The sequence below is a fragment of the Photinus pyralis genome, unplaced genomic scaffold (genome assembly GCF_008802855.1).
Source record: "Photinus pyralis isolate 1611_PpyrPB1 unplaced genomic scaffold, Ppyr1.3 Ppyr1.4_LG9, whole genome shotgun sequence".
NCBI lineage: Eukaryota > Metazoa > Arthropoda > Insecta > Coleoptera > Lampyridae > Photinus > Photinus pyralis.
The window spans coordinates 7,165,048-7,190,496 of NW_022170878.1; the positions used below are offsets into that span (position 1 = coordinate 7,165,048).

General features: G+C 43.0%; 2 protein-coding genes across 12 annotated transcripts in view; one reads left to right on the plus strand and one right to left on the minus strand.

Moving 5' to 3' along the window:
* The first annotated feature begins 9 nt into the window (after window positions 1–9).
* On the plus strand, window positions 10–2,552 carry LOC116181497. The gene is made up of 2 exons (XM_031501876.1): window positions 10–364; window positions 418–2,552. The coding sequence occupies exons 1-2, from the start codon at window positions 36–38 to the stop codon at window positions 2,525–2,527; spliced, it is 2,439 nt and encodes an 812-aa protein (XP_031357736.1). The 5' UTR covers window positions 10–35; the 3' UTR covers window positions 2,528–2,552.
* A 1,790-nt stretch (window positions 2,553–4,342) lies between these two features.
* LOC116180647 (obscurin) overlaps window positions 4,343–25,449 on the minus strand; it is a 39,871-nt gene continuing 18,764 nt past the window's right edge. For 9 of the 11 annotated variants that reach the window (XM_031500737.1, XM_031500743.1, XM_031500739.1 and 6 more), the window contains 15 exons: window positions 21,125–21,311; window positions 20,668–21,073; window positions 20,084–20,621; window positions 19,793–20,037; window positions 19,447–19,748; window positions 18,181–19,383; window positions 17,835–18,133; window positions 17,526–17,790; window positions 17,046–17,481; window positions 10,119–10,399; window positions 8,973–10,072; window positions 5,023–5,203; window positions 4,747–4,972; window positions 4,592–4,697; window positions 4,431–4,544 (listed from right to left, as the gene is read on the minus strand). In XM_031500737.1, coding sequence (XP_031356597.1) covers window positions 4,431–4,544; window positions 4,592–4,697; window positions 4,747–4,972; window positions 5,023–5,203; window positions 8,973–10,072; window positions 10,119–10,399; window positions 17,046–17,481; window positions 17,526–17,790; window positions 17,835–18,133; window positions 18,181–19,383; window positions 19,447–19,748; window positions 19,793–20,037; window positions 20,084–20,621; window positions 20,668–21,073; window positions 21,125–21,311 — 5,889 coding nt within the window. Of the gene's footprint in view, window positions 4,545–4,591; window positions 4,698–4,746; window positions 4,973–5,022; window positions 5,204–8,972; window positions 10,073–10,118; window positions 10,400–17,045; window positions 17,482–17,525; window positions 17,791–17,834; window positions 18,134–18,180; window positions 19,384–19,446; window positions 19,749–19,792; window positions 20,038–20,083; window positions 20,622–20,667; window positions 21,074–21,124; window positions 21,312–25,449 lie in introns of all 11 variants that reach the window. The other 2 variants (XM_031500742.1, XM_031500736.1) reach the window with 1 other exon arrangement.

Sequence of the window (25,449 nt, forward strand, 5' to 3'; positions counted from 1 at the left end):
CCAACTTAAATTGGCAATCAAGTCCAGTGTATAAAATGCTCGGGTTAACCTGGCAACCCGATGCTGACCATTTCATCTTCAACGTGAAGATGTCAGAGTTGCCTTCCAAAACTACTAAACGCCACGTGCTCTCCATGATCGCACAGCTGTTTGACCCTCTAGGCTGGCTCGCCCCAGCGATCGTGACTGCAAAAATCTTTATGCAATCACTCTGGCAACTAGACTTAGGTTGGGATGAACCCTTGCCAGACTGCAAGTCCAATAAGTGGAAAAATTTCTACTCCCAACTGAATCTACTCGCACAAGTCAAGATACCAAGGTATATCGGACTTTCACCATCTAATCGTCTTTGCGAACTCCATGGGTTTTCCGATGCTTCGGAGCAAGCATACTCGGCTGTCTTTGCGAACTCCATGGGTTTTCCGATGCTTCGGAGCAAGCATACTCGGCTGTCCTCTACATACGAGTGTCAAACAACAATGACTTGTCAACAGTCAGATTACTGGTTTCAAAAACCAAGGTTGCGCCATTGAAAATGATAACCTTGCCCAAGTTGGAACTGAACGCAGCTCTTCTGCTGGCTAAACTTTCATCGGTGGTGCAAACTACACTCAACTTACAGCAGGTACCTCTGCACTTGCACTCTGATTCGACCATAACACTCCATTGGATCAGAGGTCATCCTACTCGATGGAAAACATTCGTGGCAAACCGAGTCTCTCAAATTCAAAGACTCGTACCAGATGGTCACTGGCACCACGTCTCATCAGGGGACAATCCAGCTGACATCGCCACTCGCGAACTGGACATTTCAGACTTCATCCAACGGGATAATTGGTGGAACTGTTCGGCCTTATGTCTCACTGACGTCACACCATGGCCCACATCCACCATCATTCCATCTCCTGATGCTGTCCTAGAAGAGAAAACCATTGTTGTTCATCAAACAATACCTACCATCAAGGAACCATGGGATCTTATTCAAAGATACTCTCAACTTCCCAAATTATCTTCGGTAACAGCATGGATTCTACGCTTTGTGACAAACGCTGCTGAGCGTAAGAGCATCAAGTTAAGCTCACGTGGAGCTCACGACATCGTGTCCCATTCAAGGAATGTGTCACCTCTAGAACTTGAAAACGCCAAACAATTTTGGATTCATCAAGTTCAGAAACAATACTTCCAACGAGAGATTGATCGACTTACCCACGATCCTCTCTGCAATATCAAGGGACCTCTCGCACGTCTTACACCATTCATCGACGATCATGGACTTCTACGGGTCGGAGGTCGTCTGAAACACTCGCTTCTCGATGCTGATGAAAAACAACCAGTCATTCTGCCACGAGAGTCGTTTTTCACCACATTGATTATTCGTTATTATCATGAAAAAACTCTTCACGGTGGCATCCAACTAACTCTTTGTCAAATCCGTCGCAAGTACTGGATTTTAAGAGGACGCAGCGCAGTGAAAACTATCATCTTTAAATGCCTTAAGTGTTGGAGACAGCGTAAAGCAACAGCTCAACAGCTGATGGGAAACTTACCTAAAAATCGCGTTACTCCATCAAGAGCTTTTCTCAACACTGGAGTTGACTACGCTGGACCAATCTGGTTAAAAACCACAAAAGGGCGTGGCCATAAAGCAAACAAAGGCTACATCTCAGTCTTCGTGTGTCTCGCCACACGAGCAATCCACCTCGAAGTTGTATCAGATTATACATCCGACGCGTTCATTGCAGCCTACAAAAGATTTACGGCAAGGCGCGGAATATGTGCTACCCTACGTAGCGACTGCGGTACTACACTCGTGGGAGCCGACGCAGAGTTGAGAAAACTTTTCGATTCAGCTCGACAAGAATCGCGACACATTGAGCATCTTCTCGCTCAAGACGGAACCCAGTGGATTTTTAACCCACCTGCCGCTCCACACTTTGGTGGGATTTGGGAGGCAGGCGTGAAGTCTACCAAGCACCATCTAAAGAGAACTATCGGTGAGTCGACCCTCACCTTTGAAGAGATGTCGACCTTGCTCGCACAAGTCGAAGCGTGTCTCAACTCACGGCCGCTTCAAGCCCTAACGGACGACCCTGACGACTTGTCAGTTCTAACCCCTGGACACTTCCTCATCGGAGGTCCTCCAGCTACAATTCCGGAGCCCTCTCTTGCTGACATCTCAGTCAATCGACTCTCCCGTTGGCAACTCATACGTCAACAGTACGAGCATTTCTGGCAGAGATGGTCTCACGAATATCTTCATGAATTCCAAACTCGCTCAAAATGGCAAACTCGTGAGCCACAAGTCAAAATTGGAGACTTGGCAGTGCTAAAAAATGAACTGCAACCACCTTCCAAGTGGGTTCTTGCCAGAATCATTGACGTTCATCCCGGTCAAGACGGAGTTGTTCGAGTCGTAACGTACGCACAGCCACTTCGACTTTCAAGCGCCCAATCGTCAAGCTCTGTCTGCTTCCAAGGACAGACGAAAAGGATGACATCGCCTGAAGTTACTTGTGCTTGCTATTAACTCAGTGTATTAGTGTGAAGTTACATTTTTTTTCAAATTTAATACATCGTGTTAGATGAAGGCGGGCGGAATGTTGAGAAATGACACATTTTCTTTTGTACACAGTATTTTTATTTTCTGTATTTGAGATCCAGTTTTGTTATCATATTTCGTTCACGGTCAAGTTGGATAGAAAATTGTAACAACAGTTGTTGACGTAGAGTGTGTGCGATTCAGCTTTCAATTTTATTTTCGTTTTGTTTGTTTTTGTTAATAAATTCCGCCGTAATTCATGTTAGTTTTTTGTCACTCACCTTTATTACAGTCCATTAAGCTTCCCTGACAATCGTAAATGGCGGAAGAATTAAATTTATCTTATTATTTAAATTTTGCTATAATTTTCCATCACCTTTACAAATCTCTCATCGCCCAGTTTACATTATTTCCAATCTTGTATCAGGAGAGCATAATGGGTGAAGAGATGTTTTTGCTCCTAATTCACGAAGTATCGGTTGCCAAACTCTTATAAAATTGTTCTGACTACCAAAAAGAAGATGATGGAAGTGAAGAGCCATTTCCATCACTATGAGAAATGCTTCTTCGCCCCATTTAGACTTTCAAAAATCTTTAATCAGGCGACGATAATGTAAGAAAAGGTGTTGCTGCTCCTAATACACAGAGTATCAGTGAGCAAACTCTTGTAATAAAATTCTACAAGACTACAAGAAAAGACGAGCAGAAACATTTCGCCCCACATTATACTCTCCTGATTTATAAAAGTTTAATTTACTGGCTACTAAGAGAACATGATGGACGTGGGGTGCCATTTCCACCAGCATGAGAATTTTTTCAATGTGCTATTGACACTTTTTCAAATCTTGTATCAGGAGAGTACAATGTGTGAAAAGGAGTTCCGGCTCCACGAAGTCTCAGTGGATAAACTCTTGTAAATAAATTAAGCTTCTCTTCTGGATACCAGGAGAACATGTCGTATGAGGATAATATAATTTGTAGGTAGGTATTTGTGCTCCTAATACACTGAATATCGGTTAGCAAACTCTTGTAAATTTTTCTGGATAACACTAGAATATTCTGAACGAGGAGGTCTTTTTCCACCATCACGAAAAATATTTCATCGCACTGGTTAAACTCACACTTTTACAAATCTTGTATCAGGTGAGTATAATGAGTGAAGAGGTGTTTCTGGTGCAAATTCACGAATTTCTGCATATCAGGAGAACATGAGAGTATAATGTGCGAGGAGGTTTTGTGCTCCTAATACATAGAATGTTGGTTTGCATACTCTTGTGAATTTTTTTGGATTCCAGGAGACCGTGATGGACGAGGACGTCTTTTTCCATCACCAAGGCAAATATTCCAACGCCCTATATAAACTTTTACAAATCGTGTATCAGGAGAATGTAATATGTGCAGAGATCATTCTACTCTTAATACCCAGGGTATAAGTAAGCAATTAAACTTCTTTTCTGGATACCAGAAGAACATGATGTACGAGAGGTCTATCTATAAGGAGAGTATGATGAGTAAGGAGGCGTTTCTGCTCCTAATACACGGAACATCGGTTAGAAAACTCTTGTAACCTTTTTCTGGATATCAGGAGAACATGATTGAAGGGTAGGGAAGTCTATCTAACAGGGGACTATACCGTGTCAGGAGGTGTTTTTGCCCCTAATTCGCGGAATATTGGTTAGCAAACTCTTGTGAAAATTTTTCTGGGTACCAGGAAACCAGGATGGACAAAGAAAAATATTTCATCAAGGTTCTTCTGTTTTTGAAATTCTGATACCTTAAGATCTGGGAACAAAATGGCGGCAATGTTCTTAATGAAATAGTTCTTTATTTTTTTAAACTTATGTTAACAAATCACTCTTGTAGACTAGATTAAAGCGTAAAGTGTCGTAACCTAAGGAGCGATCAGTAACTCTTCTTGTATACTGTGCGACTTAATTAGACTCTTTCCAAGCTTGTTGACTTGGGCCGAATGTGACTTTTCGCTGTGGTATTTCTCGGAGTATTCCTGCAAGAGGAAGTTTTAGTCAAGACCCGTAAGTCGTTAAATCGTACCCGTAATCTGTTGCCTAAGAACACCGCGCGTTCGCGTTTTTTGATCATCGAGTCTGTCGGCAGCAGCCAGCGATTCTCGTGGCACTCCTCCGCCGAGGGTCGCTTGCTGAAAATTGAGGTTTTAAAAGGGGGGGCGCGGTTCGTGCGGGTCTTACTTCGGGTGCCTTTTGAATATCAACATGACGAATCTGTTGCCTTCCTGCGAGAGCTCCTGGAAGAGGTACTCGAAGCGATAACGGACGAAGCTGATGTTTTGGCGCGTCTCGTGCTCGTCCTCGCCTTTGAAGGGCAAGGTGCCGGAGAGCATGACGTAGGTGAGTACGCCCACCGACCAAATGTCACTTTGGGGGAAGGCCAGCTCTTCGTTTAGAACTTCCGGTGCTGAGAACAAAAAACAGTTACTGCACGGGTTTCCAAGACGACGGACGTACAAATGTAATCGGGATGTCCGACGACAGGAACTTTGGTACCCAATTTGGTCACTCGATGCGCCGAACCCAGATCTACCAGCTTGATTTGGACCGAGCGCAGACCGCACATGACGACGTTGTCTGGTTGAAGGTCTAGATGGCAAAGGTTCCTCCAGTGCAGATATTGTAAACCGTCCAGTATCTACAACAGGAGAATACCTATGGAATATCATAGTATAACAAAGGAATACCAGGGAATATCAAACTTTTTTGATAGTTTCGGGTATTCTCTGACACTCCTTTGACGACATACTTTATGTACTCCTGATATGAGTTCACACGAAAACAGGGTGTTGAATTCGGTGCAGTTATACCTCTTTTCGCCTTCTATTCTTTTAATAGAAATGTTTAAACAAAAATAAGGCGTTGAAACATTTCTTGTGAGCTTGAAAAACGCTCTCCTTATAGATTATGTTTTTCTGGTAGAAAATTTACAACATTTTCCTAACAAAATCAATGTATTAGGCACAGAAGCATCTCCTCACACAAGATAGTTTCCTGATAAAACAGATCAAACAAAATAAAGTGTTGGAACGCTTATCTTGAACTTAGAAAATACTGTTTTCCTGACAGTCCGACAAAGTTTACATTTTTCTAAGAGATACTCAGTGAATTAGGAGCAAAAACACCTCCTCGCACACCTATTCTGCTAATACAAAACGAACGTAAGGTATGGAACTGTTTTATTGAGCACAGAGAAGGATGTCATCGTGGATTCTGTTCTCCTGGTAACCAGTGAAAATTTAGGTCATTTTTCTGACAGATCAGTGATTTAGGAGCAGAAACACTCCCTCGCACAACATTTTCTCCTGATACAAAGATTTAACCGAAATAAAGTGTTGAAACAGTTTCAGAAAATGACCTCCTCATGGATTATGTTCTTCTGCTAGAAACTTTAACATTTTCCAATTACAGTTTCAATGTATTAGGAACAAAAGCATCTCCTCGCACACGATATTTTCCTGATACAACACAAATAAAGTGTTGCAACGTTTCTCTTGAGCTAGACGTTCTCATAGATTATGTTTTTCTGACAGTCCGACAAAGTTTACATTTTTGTAAAAGATACTCAGTGAATTAGAAACAAAAACACGTCCTCGCACATCATATGCTCCTAATACAAAACGCACGTAAGGTATGGAACAGTTTTATTGAGCACAGAGAAGGATGTCATCGTGGATTATGTTCTCCTGGTAACCAGTGAAAATTTAGAACATTTTTGTGACAGATAACCAGTGTTTAGGAGCAGGAACACTCACTCGCACAACATTTTCTCCTGATACAAAGGTTTAAACGGAAATAAGCTGTTGGAACAGTTTTCTTAAGCAGAGAAAGACACCTCTTCATTGAGTTCATTGGTATAGTCAGAGAAAATGTATATTTTCCTAATAGATACTCAGTTTGTTAGAAATAGAAACACCTCTACTCACAACATATTCTCTTCAGCTTAAAAAAGATTCTGTTTTCCTGACCACAGATAAAATTCCACCAATTTTGTAACAAGTACTGAGTGAATTAGGTCTCTTTGCGCCTTCTATTCTCTTGATAGTGAAATGAAAATAATGTGTTTAAACATTTCTTTTAAGTTTAGAAAACTACCTCTTCACGGATTATGTTCTTCTGATAGAAACTTTACATTTTCAAAAAAAACTCACTGTATTCGGAACAGAAGCATCTCTTCACACAAGATATTTTCCTGATACAACAGTTTAAACAAAAATAAAGTGTTGGGACGTTTTTCTCGAACTTAGAAAAACGCGTTCTCATAGATTATGTTTTCCTGGCAGCCCGACAAAGTTTACAACGTTTTTCGTAAGAGATACTCAGTTATTTAACAGAAACACCTGTTCTCACTACATATTCTCCTGATACTAAGGTTTAGATGACTGTTTTTCTGGAGATAGGAAACCTTCTCATGGTTCAAGTTTTGTTGCTACCCACAGAAATTTTGCAACAGACATTAAGTGAATTTTGAGCCGAAACACCTCCTCCCAAGACATTTTCCTGGCACAACAATTAAAACAGAAATTATGTGTTTAAACTTTTCTCTTGAGCCTAGTAAAATACGTCCTATGCTTTCTTGGTGGGCAGAAAAAGCTTCCTAATAGATCAGGAGGAAACTTTCTTTGGTCACCAGGAAAACATGATCTAGTAGTACGTATTTTTGTAAGCTCAAGAGAAAAGTTTCAACCCACTTTTTTTGTTTAGGTTGTACCAGGAAAATGTCGCGAGAGAAGGTGTTTCTGCTCCTAATCACTCACTGTTTGTTAGGAAAATGTTGCAGAATTTTCTCTGCCTAACAGGAAAACATGAACTCTGGAAAGCACTAGAAAACCATTCCAATACCATACCTTATTTTCATTTAAACCTTTGTATTAGGAGAATATGTTGTGAGAAGATGTTTCTAACTTACGGAGTATCTATTACGAAAACAAAGAGAGCATGATCAATGAGGAGGTCTCCTTCCGTGCTAATCGGTTAGTGAATTAAGAGCAGAAATGGCCCCTCGCATAATATATTCTCCTGATATTGAAGTTGCAACGAACATTAAGCGTCGGAACGCTTCTCTAGAGTTTAGATCAAGACCTCTTCATAGATTATGTTCTCCTGTTAGACACAAAACATTTATCATATTTTCGTAAGTGATGCTCTGTGTCGGCCACTAATATTTTCCTGGTACAGAAGTTTAAATGAAAATAAGATGATGGAACGTTTCTTTTGAGCTCATAAAACTACTTCCTCATTGATGATATTCTCCTGGTAATCTGCGAAAATTTGCAAAATTCATTCAGTGAGTTACGAACAGAAACACCGCCTCGCACAACATATTCTCCAGATACAAATAGCGAAAATAAAGTGTTTGAACGATTGTCGTGAGCATAGAATGATGTAACCTCCTCATACAGTATGTTTTCCTGGTGGCCAGAGAGAATTTGGATCAGATTCACTCCATAGCACGCTATACTCTCCTGATGCGAAAGTATACGCCAATATAAAGTGTTTCGTGAGCATTCTCATGAATTATGCGCTCCTGGTGGTCGGAATACAGAATTTCTACGAGTTAGCAGCTGAAACATCTCTTCACATATTCTCCTGATGCAAGGGGTTAAACAAAAATAAAGTGTTGCAACATTTCGGGAGAGTGGGAAAACCTTCCTCCAGGATTCTGTTCTCTTGGTAGCCCGAAAAAATTCAATTAGAAGTAGAAGTACTTGCTCCTACACTGTATTATACAGCTGATATAGGTAATATTTCCTTTGAGCAAGGATCATGTTCTCCTGATAGCCAGAGAAACTTGAGATTTTTCTAACAGATTCTCCATGTACTGAGAACAGAAACACTTTCTCGTACATCCTGGTAATAAAGTATAGAATAAAACCTCTTCATAGATTATGTTGTCCTGAACAATGTTTCTCTAATAGAAATAAATACATCCCATATTATATTCTCCTAATCCAACAATTAAACGAAAATTAAGTGGTGGTGTCCGTGCCAAGTGCAGAATGAAGCGAGTTGAAGAACGTTGTTACAAGATAAGAGAATGCTAGAGAACATAAAATAATTAAGCATGAGACATCTATCTGGACCGATAAAGGGTTCGAATAATCACACGATTTACATGATTTCACAAGGAGCCAATCTCAAGTATTGTTTGTGTTCTGTGGTATTTACTGTTATTCCGTTGATGTTCTTCGACATTTTTCCAATACGTATTTTGACATTCTCTGGTAGTGCCTAAAAAATAAGAAGAATATTCGTGGAATATCAGAAAATACGAGGGAAATTCCAATGGGAGGCTTTCATTTTTCATGTATGCCTGTTTTCTTATGGTTCTTTGAAAAGATATTGAGAGGGAATACCCAAGGTATTACCTCAACCTTGGCAAGAGATCAAAAAATTTTAATATTTACCTGGCTAACGATCGTAGCGACCGTTTGCTCCGTATACTCGTGCTTGCTGGCCAAGTACGTCAGCACATCGGCGCCCTGCAGCTTCTCCAATATGAACGTCGCCTCGTTGCTCGACCTGTACGCCGCCAAAAGTCCGGCGATCCTTTCGTGCCTTAGCGATCGCAGCGCCGCGAACTCTCCGTCGATGTTATCCGAACTGTCGAGGCCGAGATCGAAGTACTTCGCGACCACGACGCGATCGTTCTTCTTGTCGATCGCCTTGAGCACCGCCGAAAATTTACCCCTCGCTATCTCCGAGATGACCTCGTAGTGGTCGGAGGCGCTGCCGCTCGTCCAGTCGACCGGCGCCGTTTCCAGGTTGTAATCCGGCCGCGGCTCGCCCTCCTCCTCGACGGCCTGCCCGCTGTCGGTGATCTGCTGCAGGTGTTGCATGGCGGTCGTCAGACGGATTTTGGACGCCCCAACTCTAGAGGTGGAGATGCCGGCGGAGGCGACGCCCTGATCGCTCCAGCCGATCGCGTTCTTCGCCGCGAGTCTAAACATGTACCTGGTGTCCTGCTCCAGGCCGCTCATCAGGTAAAACTCGTGATCGATATTGTCGGCCTTCTTAGTCCACTCGGCGTCGTCGGCGAGTTTGTACTCCAAGCTGTAGCAGAGCACGTGCGAGTTTCCGTCGGACTTTGGCGGTTTCCACGTGAGCAGTATCTCGCTGTCGGATATCTGGGTCGCTTCGGGCGAGTCCGGCGCGTCGGGGACCGTTCCGTAGACAATTCGGGTGCGGGCGATGGTCTGCCCGACCTTGTTTCTTGCCACGATTCTGTACATGCCCAAATCGAAACCGAGAGCGGGGGAGAGTTTGAAGTGCGTGCGATTCTCACTGTCGGTTTCGATTTTGACTCGGGCCGATTCGACCACGATCGCGTCGTTTTTAAACCATTGGACTGAGGGTTTGGGGTCGCCAACTACAAGGCACGTCATTTCCAAGTCTTTTCCTTCGACCATCGCGGTTACTTGGGGTTTTTCTCTGAAGAAGGGAAGGCGACCCTCTTGTTTGCTTTCGATCATCGCCTCTGCTTCCGCGTACGTGTCGAGGCGTGGGCCTAAGGGGGAGAGAAGTGAGAACCGAACGGGAGTACTGGACCTTACCTAGCTCGTGGCGCAACCGCCTGATAGTGTACGCGCTACTGTCGACACCGTAGCGGTTTATTCGCTCTTTGCGCTCATCGTCGATTTCCTCGTCCATTACGTCCATGAAACGGCGCCTTTCGCGTACCGAGGGCGCGTCCCATTCGAAACCGTTCTCGTTCGATATAATTCGGCTTCGGCCCGGTCCACGATTTGCAGCGATCTTCATGTATTCGCGCACTCGGACTGGAAAGTCGACGTCTCGGAGCTGAAGCAGGTAGGTGTCGGGACCATTTTGATAGCTGAAACGTGATGTTAATGACTCATCTCGTCTCTCTACCGACAATCGAGAATCTCTTAAAGTTCTTTTGGCAATTGCAACGGGAACCCCCGCTAATACATTTAAATTTTCTCAATTTTTGGGGCTCGCGGTTGGTTAAAAGGCGTTACGAAGCCTTGCGGTTTGAGACGAGCCGTCAAATTTCGTTGGGGCCTTTTCGGTTTTTAAGTCCACCAGTAAGGGAAAGAAAAAAAATAAAAATATATAACTTACATGGCGAAAGAGTAAAGTTAGTTTGAATGCAGACGATATAAATCGATAGTTCATTGACCGAACAATTACGCAAGGTAATTTTTCCAATTATAGAATGTTTCAGAAGATTTCCTTTGAAGATCTATACTATCAGCTTGGCGGAAACAGTCGCAGATAACAAAGAAAGCGACGACTTCGTAAAAAGTGCGAAAACTAGAAAAACCCAGATCCCAAAAATCAGCCGAGGTAACCAAAGCAGACTAAGAAATCTTAGAAACTCGAAGCTGAGCAAGCCTATGAAGAACAAGGACAACAAATGAATCAAGGGAGCATAGAAAAGCGAAGGAATCGAGCAAACTTGAAATCTCTCGGGCTCCGAAAAAGTTGAAAACTTGAACACATCGAAGAAGGCCACGAAGGAATTCGTAAGATTTGAAAAACATGAAAAACGAAGATCAACCGAGGCAACCAAACTAGACTAAGTAATCTGAACGAGCCTAGGAAGAACATGCAAAGCAAGTACAACACGGGGAAGCCTAGGGAAAAAATGAAAACATTCCAAGGAGCGCAGAAAGCTGATTAAATCTAAGAGGTTGATAAAATCAAGGAAGGTGATGAAAAATTCGATCCCACATTCTTTTAAAGGTTGCAGCGGGAGTCCGCTAGAACGTTCGAACTTTGTATATAGGTAAAATATCATATGTACCGCTTCATAAGAATAGTAGGTTCAATGTCTACATCCAATCCGCCGCTAAAAATGAGTGGCCTTTGCCATAGTACTAGCGTGTCGTGAAAATGGCGTCGGCTCCTTTTCGGTTTTTCCCGGCAACTACAGATTAGATAAAAACAAGAAGTTAGATTAGTTGATTCTGATTTCAGAACGGTCGGGGACGCACCTTGACATCAGGAAAGCTGAAGCGGTGTGAACCCAGCAAAGGCTGAACGTAAAGCGAATTCATCTACATATTTCGGACAATTTTCCACTGCTGTCAACTTCGTATACCACGAATACGAACATCGACCTAGGGGAATCCTGAATCCAGGCGATTTCTAGGGGAATCGATGCGATTAATTAGAGGTGCCGTGAACTATGCGAGGTTTTTCAAACCGTCTAGTAATGCGAAATTACTGGCTTTCGCATTTGATCAACCCAATCTCGCAATTGAGAGGGCTGCGGCTGGGTAGCTGATCCTCCCACGTGCGATAGGTCGGGATCGGTTTGGAGATCGACGCTGGTGTATAGGGAGGGGTGTAGATGTCTCCGGGTGGATACACCATGCGCGATAATTTTATGTTACGCATTCACATCATTACAAACAATTAATGTTACTACACAATTTAATATTAATTTGACTGCTGGTTTTTTTATTGGTAAGTTCTTTTTTCCCCATCCTATTTCTATTTTGATTCGGTGAACTACCATTTTCAAAGCTTATTTTTGCAATGTAATTTATTTTGGACTTAAATTTCCGAGCTTTTACAAACAATAATAATTGTGATCATTATTAATCACACTTTTCACAATTTCAGTGTTTTATTTTACGTTCCTTCCCTACTGTGCTTCAGGTCATAGCGTTGTCTACAACTAACGTAAGGGGACCCTGCCTTAGATGTTTGATCACGTGCCACTTTTAAAGTTTAAGCGGGTTCTTGTTTAGTTTTGGAGGGAATAGGCCATTTTTAAACGTTGCCGGGTTGACTTTATTTCCGTGTTCTTGTAGTGTGAAGTTAGCGTAGATCCTGGGGGTTAAATACACTACAGCTGTATTAACAATAGGTACGGTAAATAATAAATCACATGGCGAAAGCGTAAAGTTAGTTTGAATGCAGACGATATAAATCGATAGTTCATTGACCGAACAATTACGCAAGGTAATCGTACAAGAAAACTTGTGATGTTGAACCCGTACAGATAGGCAACACATCTTACTACTAAAGGAATTTTAAAATCCCGTTCTGCGCAGACGTCAATTTAGTACAGGAAGCTAGAGAGTGGCGTCGGCGGGAGCACTGGTGGTCCAGTTTTTGATGGTGGAGTACCGGTTGTGTGTGCCTTTCATAGTTTAGTGTTTGATATATTTTTTTCCAAGCGATATCAAGGTAGTACACGTTTTATTTGAGCTATTTTAAATTCAATGTTTAAATTTCATACCTTATTCAGTTTCGTTTTTAACTTTGCTTTAGATTTGACCTGTGCTGATTGCAGGCATGGCGTGGGCCGCTATTGTTTGAGTTCATACCGTTAAATGAGTAATGTTTTAGCTTGGATCCCTTGTGCACCTGATTATGCCGCGATGTTTTTCATGATTATTTGAATGTGTTTACGCGGGAGTAGATTACCAGAATGTTACTGCTCTGAATGTTTGGATTAATAATTTATTTTCGTGGAAGAGAAGAACCTCATGCAGTTCGCCCTGTCGCTGTATATGTTTCTTTTTTTCATTTCGCGCAGGCTGCAGGTCTTAGCGTCTCGCATTGCGAGAAAGGGGGACCCTTAAAGTCACTAAATATAGAAAGTACCGCAATCATCCGCCATTTTTGGGCAAATTTGCTGCCAACTTAAAAAAAATTGACAAAGAAAATCTGAATAGCTGTAATTTTTTATAAAGCCCGCTTGACATGGAGCAATAAAAATTGCAATTGCATGCAAGTTGCAAGAAAAATTGCGAAAGGCATGCGCAGTTCAAAGCCAGTTGATCAATTGCTGCAAGAGACTTGCATGCAGCATGCAATTTTTATAGGACCGGTGCTATTTTTCTTGCATGAATCGCGCAATTCTAGGGATAAATCTAGTTGGTTTTGTGTCACCAACCTAGTAAAACACAGCGGCGGCAACTATGATGCTTAGAGACGCACTCATTACTTGTTTTTATTAATCTTATTTATTCTTGTAATTTTCATGTTTCTTCAATCAGTCAAAATTTCATTTTTATTTGAGGTTAGCAACTTTCTTGACAAATTCATATTTTTCTTCTGTTGGCAGACATGTGGCAATTGAAATAGAATTGCACCATGTCAAATGCCATGCAATTCTTATTGCATGCAAGGATTTGACCTTGCAATTTCTTTCTGCAAGTTCTTGCGCGTTGTATTGCTCCATGTCAAGCGGCCTTAACCTAACTTCATAGTACTGTCATGTTTTATAAAAATATATACAGATATCTCTAAACAGGTGGAACAATCCCTAACATTAAAGTTACTAGAATCTGGTAACTTCCGCCATTTTTTGGCAAAAATCATGCGTTCTCTCTCTAACACACGAGCCCAATGGATTGCGGTACTTTCTATATTTAGTGACTAGGGCCCTCTAATATTAATTTCTTTTCTGTTTAAAATGTGGATTTGTATGTGAAGTGGTCTGCAACAACACGGGGGCATATAAAACCTAGGAAGTCGAGGGTTCTGGGAAACTCGATTTAATCGAGTTGATATAGTTGTTGGAGCAGAAAAAAATCGAAGGAATCAAAGAAACGTCCTCTCAAATTGAGAGCCAAAGAAGGCGAGGATATCCTAAGAAGCCAAGGGACAAAATGAAAACATTCCAAGGAGCGGAGAAAGCTGATGAAATCGAAGAGGTTGGTTGATAAAAGCAAAATGATCTTGAAAAAATTGGATCCCACATTTTTTTAAACGTTGTGCTGAAATATTCGAATTTTGTATATGTATAGGTAAAATATCATATGTACCGCTTCATAAGAATAATAGGTTGAACCAATCCGCCGCTAAAAATAAGGGGCCTTTGCAATAGTACAAGCGTGCCGTGAAAATTGCGTCGGTTCCTTTTCAGTTATTCCCGATTAGATCAAAACAGGAAATTAAGATTGGTGATTCTGGTTCCAGAACGGTTGGAGGATTCGTTGCAGAAGGTTAGAATTTCAAACCGTGAACGCATGGTTTAATTCGCATTGGAAAGTACGTGACATTGTTCTCGGGTTTTCAGGGGAGCGGAATCTGAGTGGTTTCCTCACGCAGACTTGAATGGCAGCAAATACTACTAAAAATAGCACGAAATAAAAAATATTCTACGTGGACACTACATGTTTCAAACGCGTCGTAGTTCATGAACTCTTCCCCCTATGTAATTAAATCATTATCAACCAAGACGCAACTTGACATCAGGAAAGCTGAAGCGGTTTGAATCCAGCAAGCGCTGAACGTAAGGCAAATTCATCTACATATTTTGGACAATTGTCCACTGCTGTCAACTTCGTATACCACGAATACGAACTTCGACCTAGGGGAATCCTGAATCCAGGCGGTTTCTAGGGGAATCGATGCGATTAATTAGAGGTGCCGTGAATTAGATATTTCATTTCTAAACTATGCGAGGTTTTTCAAAACGTCCCGTAATGCGAATTTCTATTTTGATTCGGTGAACTACCATTTTCAAAGTTTATTTTTGCAATGTAATTTATTTTGGACTTAAATTTCCGAGCTTTTACAAACAATAATAATTGTGATCATTATTAATCACACTTTTCACAATTTCAGTGTTTTATTTTACGTTCCTTCCCTACTGTGCTTCAGGTCATAGCGTTGTCTACAACTAACGTAAGGGGACCCTGCCTTAGATGTTTGATCACGTGCCACTTTTAAAGTTTAAGCGGGTTCTTGTTTAGTTTTGGAGGGAATAGGCCATTTTTAAACGTTGCCGGGTTGACTTTATTTCCGTGTTCTTGTAGTGTGAAGTTAGCGTAGATCCTGGGGGTTAAATACACTACAGCTGTATTAACAATAGGTACGGTAAATAATAAATCACATGGCGAAAGCGTAAAGTTAGTTTGAATGCAGACGATATAAATCGATAGTTCATTGACCGAACAATTACGCAAGGTAATCGTACAAGAAAACTTGTGATGTTGAACCCGTACAGATAGGCAACACATCTTACTACTAAAGGAATTTTAAAATCCCGTTCTGCGCAGACGTCAATTTAGTACAGGAAGCTAGAGAGTGGCGTCGGCGGGAGCACTGGTGGTCCAGTTTTTGATGGTGGAGTACCGGTTGTGTGTGCCTTTCATAGTTTAGTGTTTGATATATTTTTTTCCAAGCGATATCAAGGTAGTACACGTTTTATTTGAGCTATTTTAAATTCAATGTTTAAATTTCATACCTTATTCAGTTTCGTTTTTAACTTTGCTTTAGATTTGACCTGTGCTGATTGCAGGCATGGCGTGGGCCGCTATTGTTTGAGTTCATACCGTTAAATGAGTAATGTTTTAGCTTGGATCCCTTGTGCACCTGATTATGCCGCGATGTTTTTCATGATTATTTGAATGTGTTTACGCGGGAGTAGATTACCAGAATGTTACTGCTCTGAATGTTTGGATTAATAATTTATTTTCGTGGAAGAGAAGAACCTCATGCAGTTCGCCCTGTCGCTGTATATGTTTCTTTTTTTCATCTCGCGCAGGCTGCAGTTCTTAGCGTCTCGCATTGCGAGAAAGGGGGGCCCTCTGATTAATTTCTTTTTTGTTTAAAATGTGCGTTTGTATGTGAAGTGGTCTGCAACAACACGGGGGCAAGCTAGGAAGTCGAGAAACTTTGAAATCTCAATGTTTCTGGGAATTTCATCGAGTTGATATAGTTGTTGGAGCAGAAAAAAATTGAAGGAATCAAAGAAAAGCCCTCTCAAATTGAGAGCCAAAGAAGGCGAGGATATCCTAAGAAGCCTCGGGATAAATAATCATATGTACCGCTTCATAAGAATAATAGGTTCAACCAATCCGCCGCTAAAAATAAGTGGCCTTTGCGATAGTACAAGCGTGTCGTAAAAATTGCGTCGGTTCCTTTTCGGTTTTTTCCGGCAGCTACAGATTAGATAAAAACAAGAAGTTAGATTGATTGATTCTGGTTCCAAAACAGTCGGGGTATTTGTTGCATTATCAGAATTTCAAACCGTAAACACATGGTTTAATTCGCATTGAAAAATACGTAAAATTGTACTCGGGTTTTCAGGAGAGCGACATCTGAGTGGTTTTTTTTCCGCAGACTTGAATGGCAGCAAATACTACTAAAAATAGCACGAAATAAAAAATATTCTACGTGGACACTACATGTTTCGAACGCGTCGTAGTTCATGAACTCGTGCCCCTAAGTAATTAAATCATTATCAACCAAGACGCACCTTGACATCAGGAAAGCTGAAGCGGTGTGAATTCAGCAAGGAAGTCTCTTTAATCTGGGCGGAATTCATCTACATATTTCGGACAATTGTCCGCTACTGTCAACTTCGTATACCACGAATACGAACATCGACATAGGGGAATCCTGAATCCAGGCGATTTTTAGGGGAATCGATGCGATTAATTAGAGGTGCCTCGAATTAGATATCTTAAGGGCATCGTAATAATTTCATTTCTAAACTATGCGAGGCTTTTCAAAACGTCCCGTAATGCGAAAGCCGCGAGACTTACTGGCTTTCGGATTTGATCAACCCAATCTCGTAATTGAGAGGGCTGCGGCTCGGTAGCTGATCCTCCCACGTGCGATAGGTCGGGATCGGTTTGGAGGTCGGCGCTGGTGTAGAGGGAGGAGTGTAGATGTCTCCGGGCGGGTACACCATGCGCGAGGGGTGCGTGAAGGCGCCCTCCAAAGGCCGACGTCTGAACCATCTTCTACACGACGCGTTGTCGTACCACTCCTTGTAGAGGAGGTAGTAGTCGTGCAGGTATTTCGAGCTGATGCGGTACTCGTCCTCAATTCGCCGATCCGCTCGTTCCAGCCAAGGATGCTTTAAGGCGCTGTGCACGTCCATTCGACCGTCGGAATGGTAAATCAGCAGCTTCGTGATGAAATCCCTCGCCTCCACGCTGATGTTCTGCCACCAAGACATGTCAAACTGCCAGTTGCCTGAAACACAAGGTCATTGCGTGCAACTAAGGCGATTTAGTTACCATCTCTTATTTTAGTAAGGGTCTCTCTGTCGTCCTTCCCCAAGAATGGCGACCGCCCAGAGAGCAAAATGTAAGTTATGATTCCGACGCTCCACATGTCTTGCCCGAAACCGGTACCCTCCCCGCGGACGGCTTCCGGGCTGACGTACTCGGGCATGCCGTAAAGGAGCGGGTAGAGGTTGCCTTGTTGAATTCGGCGAGCGAGGCCGAAGTCGGTAATTTTTAAATCGCTGCCGCCGATGTGAGAAAGCAGCAAGTCCCCGATCTAAAAGAAACGTCGGGATAAATCCACCACCTGGCGCTACTCACGTTTAATCCCATGTGACCGTATCCGCGTCTGTGCATGTACTCCAAGCCCTCGAGCATCTGCCTGACGTACCACGCGATGTCGCGCTCGGTGTAATAATCGCGCTTCAGCAGGTAATCCCTAACCAGCTCGCCTCCCCCTCCGAGTTCGAGCAGGAGGGCGACCCCGTCGTCGGACTCGTACGCGTCGTGCATTGAAATGAGCCGGCGATGACGTAGCTGATTGTACATGTCGAACTCGTTCAGCATAAACGGACGGACGTTGCCGCTTCCGTGCATCACCTTCGCCGCGTAGTTGTTGCCTGAAATGGTCACCTGTTACGTGGCGTCCACGCTAGGACTTGCTCACCAGTGCTACGATCGACCGCGTGGTAAGTGATTCCCTGCGTTCCCCTACCAAGCTCGTCGCCTAGGTCGTACAGCTCGTTGAACAGCTTCCTCTTGCACCTAATCGGCGAGGTCGGCTCGTACGTGTGCAGCTTGTGATCGTAATCGCTCTCGTCGACGTAGAGCATGGCGCTGTTGGAGACGGTTCCCGCGAAATTTCGCGCGCTCACCGAGTACAAACCCTCGTCCTTGAGAATGACATCGTTGATCGTCAGAATCCACAAGTCGGGCTCGACGAATCTGATCTTAACACGGCTGGACTCGGCGAGCGGTTTCCAGTCCTTGTACCACTTGACCTCCGGGTAGGGTTTCCCGATGATGCGGGCCTCGAAGCGCGCCTGTCTCCTGAGCAGGGTGTACTGAATGTCGGGTCGTGTGATGAAGACCGGCAGCTCGGCGATTTCCAGTCGGACACGTTGACGCGCCTGACCGTGCTCGTTTGTCGCGACCGCCTCGTACCAACCGACGTCGCGCTCCAGCATCTTGTTAATGAAGAGCGTCGCCTGTCCGTTGCGCGTGTAGCTCATGTCGAACCTTCCGCCGCTTTCGATCGGCTCGTCCTCGAAGAAGTACTCCATCTTCGGTTTCGGGTAGCCGTACACGTACCAGAAGAGGTTCGTGTTGTGGTTCTTGTAGCCGTACTGCGTCGGGTGCTCTTGGCGTAGGAAGCGCGGCGCTTGCGACATGTTGTCGTGCGACGGTCGCTCGATGTCGAAGTCGTGAGGGAAGTACGGGGAGGTGTCCGGATGGAAGGGCGTTCCGTGCGGCAAGTACGAGCTTATCTTCGGGAGGTCCGGTTCGATGCGTTCGCGGTGCGTCGTCGCGTAGGGCGACGGATCGCTCACGCCGTACTTGTTCTCGACGCGGACGCGGAATTTGTAGTCGCGATACGGCTCGAGATTGCGCACCGTGCAGACGCAGTTGCGGATACCGGAACGCGCCGTGAACCAGTCGCCTTGCGGTTGCTCGCTCATCTCCAAGATGTAGGTGGGCGGCACGTGGGGGTAGGCCGGGATTGAGGGTTTCCACGAGAGCGTGCAGTGGCGGTCGGTCATGCGGGATATGATCGGCGGGTCCGAGAGCGGTACCGGAATTCCTCCTTTCTTGAACTTGTCGTACTCGACGTATTCGTCGCCGATTGGCCGTTTGGGTTTGGCATCGAGATCTGGAAACCCGCCATAGTTGTTAGACAAACTATTACGGTAAATACGAACAATAGCGGACTTACCATCTAGTTGTAAATGTGCGTGGCAAATATCGGAACCGTGCTCGTTGGAGATCTTGCACGAGTACCTCCCGAGATCCTCCTCCTTAATTCCCTCAATGGTCAGCCGAAGCAGGCCTGCTCTGTCGACCTCCATCTTAACGCGCGAAGACGGGGAGAGCTTCTGGTCGTTTTTGAACCACTCCACCGTCGGCTCTGGGAATCCGCTAGCGCACGCCGTAAACTTGGCGGTCATGCCTCGGTACAACTCCAGGTCGCCGATTCGTTTCAGGAACGACGGAGGTTCCACCTTTACCGCGGTTTTTCTACGACGTGAAATTAGTGCTCGCCTTGTCACGGGGTTACTTACATTTCGTCGACGACATCGAAGTTCGCCTCGCACGTATCCGAGCCCTCCTTGTTTACGGCAAACGCACGATACAAACCGGAATCGCCCAGCGCGCAATCGTCAATATACAAGGTGACCAAGTCGCCCTCCCTCTTCATGCGGTACTTTTCCGAGGGGAAGATCTGGTGGCCATCCTTGAACCAGGTGATTTCCGGCGAAGGTATTCCTGAAACCCTCCCCAGTAGTTTACCGTCCCGTCCGGGTATCTGCACATAGTAAATTAGCCGGAGACGATCGACCCTCTCTAATTACCTGCTGCAAATCTCCGAAAGTTTGAGTGAATCGTGGCGGTGTGAACACCTTGTGCACTCCAGCGGTACCTTCCGAGGTATCCGACCCCAAGGCATTTGTGAGGGTAACGCTGTAGACACCTGCGTCGGCCGGTGTTGCGTTATCGACATGCAGCGCCACCTTTTTCCCATCGCAAGTAAGTAGAACCCGCTCCGATGCCTCTAGGGGCTTACCATCCTTGGTCCATTGGACGTGAGGCACAGGGTTCGCTGTAAACGGCACTTCCATTACCAACGGTTGTCCTTCGTGCGCGAACGCGTCCCGAAGGGGATGCAAGAGCGCGGGTGCCTCCTCTGGAACTCCTTCCTTAGTTGCAGGAGTCACTCCCAAAATCGCGGACGACTCGGCTTGACCCACGTCATTAGTGGCGATTGCTTTGTAAGCCATCTTATCCCTGAGTATATCGCAGGCGTCAATATAGAGGGCGCTGCCACCATCAGGTTGCTCGACAATTTTAATGTGTTTATTATCGCTGACCACCTCCACGTCATTGCGACACCTGCACGATAATCATCAGCCTAACCGATGAATTCAAAGCCACTTACCAAGTAATTGATGGTGGTGGGAACCCGACGGCCTTCACTTCGAATTTGGCGGGAAAACCTTCGACGACAGTCATCGGTTCCATGCGCACGATGAATTCGGGTTTCGCGACCTTCTTCTCGATCTCCACCTGCGCGTGGTTCTCGCTCTCGCCCAGACGATTGCTCGCCAGCAGCGTGTACGTGCCGGCGCTTTCCGGTTTTACGCTGTCGACCGATAGGGCGACCGATCCGTCCGGTAGTTGCTCCAGGTGGATGTTCGACGAAGGACGTACGGGTGCGCCGTCCTTCATCCACTTAATTTCGGGCGGCGGATACGCGACGACCTTCGCCTCGAGACGTAGCGGCTCGCCCGCCGTTACTTTCGCGTCCTTGAAGCACTTGAGGAATTTCGGCCGTTGGGGTTTCGCTGAAAGTGACGAATGAGAGTGGGGGTGAAAAGCTGCGAGTGGGTACTTACGGTTGACCGCTACGGCGCAAAGCGCCGAGATTTCGCCGTTCGGATTTTTCACGACGAGCTTGTAGGCGCCGCTGTCCGACGGTTTGGCCGATTCGATGTTGAGCTTGGCGGTGCCGTCGGGAAGGAGGGTCGTTTTTATTCTGGAATCCTCCGGTGAAATCGGTTCCCCATCTTTCAACCACGAAACCTATTGGTTAAATAACCGTTTAAGTAATTAGGACTTTAGAGAACCGCGCAGTAGTATCCGGATATCAATGTAACGTCACAATCACAATGGCACATAGTGACCTCCGGAATCAAGATGGCCACTAAAATACAATGGCGGCCAAAGATTTCGGAAACATGATGACGTAACACATATCCAAAATTAGATGTACGATTTGCGTTTCTGTAGTCCTGATACAACCAAATAAAAACAAGTATAAATTGTGCACAACTCTTGGGCAGATAAAGCGCATTTTTTTTGACATCACCAATGGATACATTTCTTGCAGACGTCTCAATCGCCCTTTGTGAGTACCCTCTTACGACAATTCGTTCTTGAGATATAAGGGAATATATCCGATCACGATATGAGGTCGAGGAGGAGGGCTATGGTTGGTAGAAATTAATTCCTTTCGTTGAGACCTTTCATTAGAGTACCATGAAGGATAAAAGTAGTTCCACCCCCCCCCCCCCCACCCGTACTTTGATAAGAGGACAGAAAGAAGGGCAGTAGTTGGTAGAAAACGGTTCCTTTCGTTGAGACCTTTAATTAGAATATAATGAGAGATAAAATGTGTTTCAAATGTGTTTCCCCCCCCCCCCCCCATTTCCTAAAGCTCAAGTTTAACTTAGCAAAATCTGAGACCAATTGGTTGTCGTATGTAAAAGTTATGCACGATTTACTTTCAAAAACAGCATCTCAGGAAATAACTCGTGGGGGGGGGGGGCTCCCTTTTAGACAGCGAAATTTTATGGCCGTCTGGCACATCTTCAAGGTATAGGCTACCTACTACAAAAAATTCCAGAAGTCTGGGACTATTCCCCTAGAAGTAGTTCAAAACGGTAAAAGTGGGTCCGGACGGACGGACGGACAAAACGCAAACAATACCATTCTTAAAAATGCGCTAAAAATTGTATTAGGAGAACAGGAGCCTAAGTGTCATCCTCTTGGGATACTGTAATCCTGATACAATTTTAATTTTTAACTTTTGACCAGAAACTATCACCTCCTTACGGTTTGAGATTCTGATTTTGGGGAAGTTTGTATCAGGAGAACATAATATGACACTACCGCCCTTTCGTCCTGATGGAATTTTTAGGAAAGAAAATAATAATAAGCATAATGGTTCAAAAGGATCCAGAAACGACCAAGTGTAAACAAAAGTTTGTATCAGGAACATATAAGATTAAATCGGAAGGACACATTTCGTAAGAAGGTGTTAACCTCTTGTGTTTCTGATCCTAATACCACAAACTTCAGAAGAACGTAATATTGCATTTGTGTTTCTGTAATTCTGATACTAACTTTGTGAAAAACTAGTATCAGGAGAGCATAACTTTTACCTTTTAGAGACATTTTATCAGAAGACACGAGAATTTAAAAAACTTTTTCAGTAAATCTTCATCACTAAGACGTGCCTGTGATCCTGATACAACAATTTTGGAATTATTTGTATCAGGATATCATACTGATTAAGAAATTGTCACCTCGTTTTTAGTTCTGTGATCCGCATACCAGATTACATAATAGGTTGTATGAGAAAAACATAACACTTAAGAAGGTGTCATCATTGTGTTTCTATAACTTTGAATTGGTATCAGGAGAGCATACTTGTCGCGTTTCTGTGACTTTAAGGAGAAAAAACATACTACTTAAGTGTTTGTGCGAAGAAGTTCTTGTCAGTGAGTTTTTATACAGTTGAGTTTATGTGAGCCTGATACAACAATCTTTAAGAGGATACCATAATCGCTAAAAAAATTATCGCCCTGCCTATGGTTCTGTAATCTACAGCATAAGGAGGTGTTTTGTGATTCTGGTATGAGCAGTTTTAATAAAAAATGTGTGTCAGGAGAACATAATATGACATAATGGTTCAACGGTATCCAGAAACAACCAATTGTAAACAAAAGTTTGTATCAGAAAAATATAAGATTAAATCGGAAGGACGCATTTCGTAAGAAGGTGTTAACCTATTGTGTTTCTGATCCTAATATGGCAAACTTCAGAAGAATGTAATATTGCATTTGTCTTTCTGTAATTCTGATACTAACTTTGTGAAGAATTAATATCAGGAGAGCATAACTTTTACGTTTTAGAGACATTTTATCAGAAGATATGACCCTGACACGACAATTTGAAAAACTTTTTCAGTAAATCTTCATAAGTAAGAAGTACCTGTGATCCTGATACAACAATTTTAGAATTATTTGTATCAGGATATCATACTGATTAAGAAATTGTCACCTCCTTTTTAGTTCTGTGATCCGCATACCAGATCAAGGTTTCTAATAAAACAACCTTGATACCAGATTACATAATATAAATTGGCATCAGGTGAGCATAATATTTGAGAAGGTGTTTCTATGATCCTGATAGAATCATTTTTAGCAATGTATCAGGAAATCAAATTTCAAGTGTCAACTATATTAAGCTTGATTCCATTTTTAAATTTGCATCCGATAATCTACTACTTAACATGGTGTTAACCTCTTGCTTTTCTTATCCTGATACAATTTTTAAGAAGGTTGTATGAGAAAAACAATATAACACTCAAGAAGGTGTCATCATTGTGTTTCTATAACTTTGAATTGGTATCAGGAGAGCATAATTGTCGCGTTTCGTTGACTTTAAACAGAAAAAACATACTACTTAAGTGTTTGTGCGAAGAAGTTCTTGTCAGTGAGTTTTTATGCCCTTGAGTTTATGTGAGCCTGATACAACAATCTTTAAGAGGATACCATAATCGCTAAAAAAATTATCGCCCTGACTATGGTTCTGTAATCTACAGCTTAAGGAGGTGTTTTCTGTTTCTGTGATTCTGGTATGAGCAGTTTTACTAAAAAAATATGTATCAGGAGAACCTAATATGTCATAAGGGTTCAAATGTATCCAGAAACAACCAATTGTAAACAAAAGTTTGTATCAGGAAAATATAAGATTAAATCGGAAGGACGCATTTCGTAAGAAGGTGTTAACCTCTTGTGTTTCTGATCCTAATGTGACAAACTTCAGAAGAACGTAATATTGCATTTGTGTTTCTGTAATTCTGATACTAACTTTGTGAAGAACTAGTATCAGGAGAGCATAAGTTTTACTTTTTAGAGACATTTTATCAGAAGATATAATCCTGACACGACAATTAAAAAAACTTTTTCAGTAAATCTTCATAGCTAGGAAGTACCTGTGATCCTGACATAACTATTTTAGAACTACTTATATCAGGATATCATAGTGCTTAAGAAATTATCCCCACGTTTTTAGTTCTGTGGTCTGCATACAAGATTACATAATATCAGTTGGTATCATATGAGCATAATACCTAAGAAGGTGTTTCTGTGATCCTGATAGAATCATTTTTAACAGGAGTGCAGGAGTTTCAATCAGTAAGACAAAGGGGTCGCCTTCTTCTCTTTCTATATTGCGAATGCTACAATTTTGAAGAGTTTGTATCAAGAAAGCGTAATATTTCAGTATTGACTTTCTATAAGCTTGATGCCATTTTAAAATTTGTATCCGATAATCTACTACTTAAGATGGTGTCAACCTCTTGCTTTTCTTATCCTGATACAGTTTTTAAGAAGGTTGTATGAGAAAAACGTAACACTTAAGAAGGTGTCATCATTGTGTTTCTATAACTTTGAATTGGTATCAGGAGAGCATACTTGTCGCGTTTCTGTGACTTTAAGGAGAAAAAACATACTACTTAAGTGTTTGTGCGAAGAAGTTCTTGTCAGTGAGTTTTTATACAGTTGAGTTTATGTGAGCCTGATACAACAATCTTTAAGAGGATACCATAATCGCTAAAAAAATTATCGCCCTGCCTATGGTTCTGTAATCTACAGTATAAGGAGGTGTTTTGTGTTTCTGTGATTCTGGTATGAGCAGTTTTAATAAAAAAAAATGTGTATCAGGAGAACATAATATGACATAATGGTTCAAAAGTATCCAGAAACAACCAATTGTAAACAAAAGTTTGTATCAGGAAAATATAAGATTAAATCGGAAGGACGCATTTCGTAAGAAGGTGTTAACCTCTTGTGTTTCTGATCCTAATATGACAAACTTCAGAAGAATCTAATATTGCATTTGTCTTTCAGTAATTCTGATACTAACTTTGTGA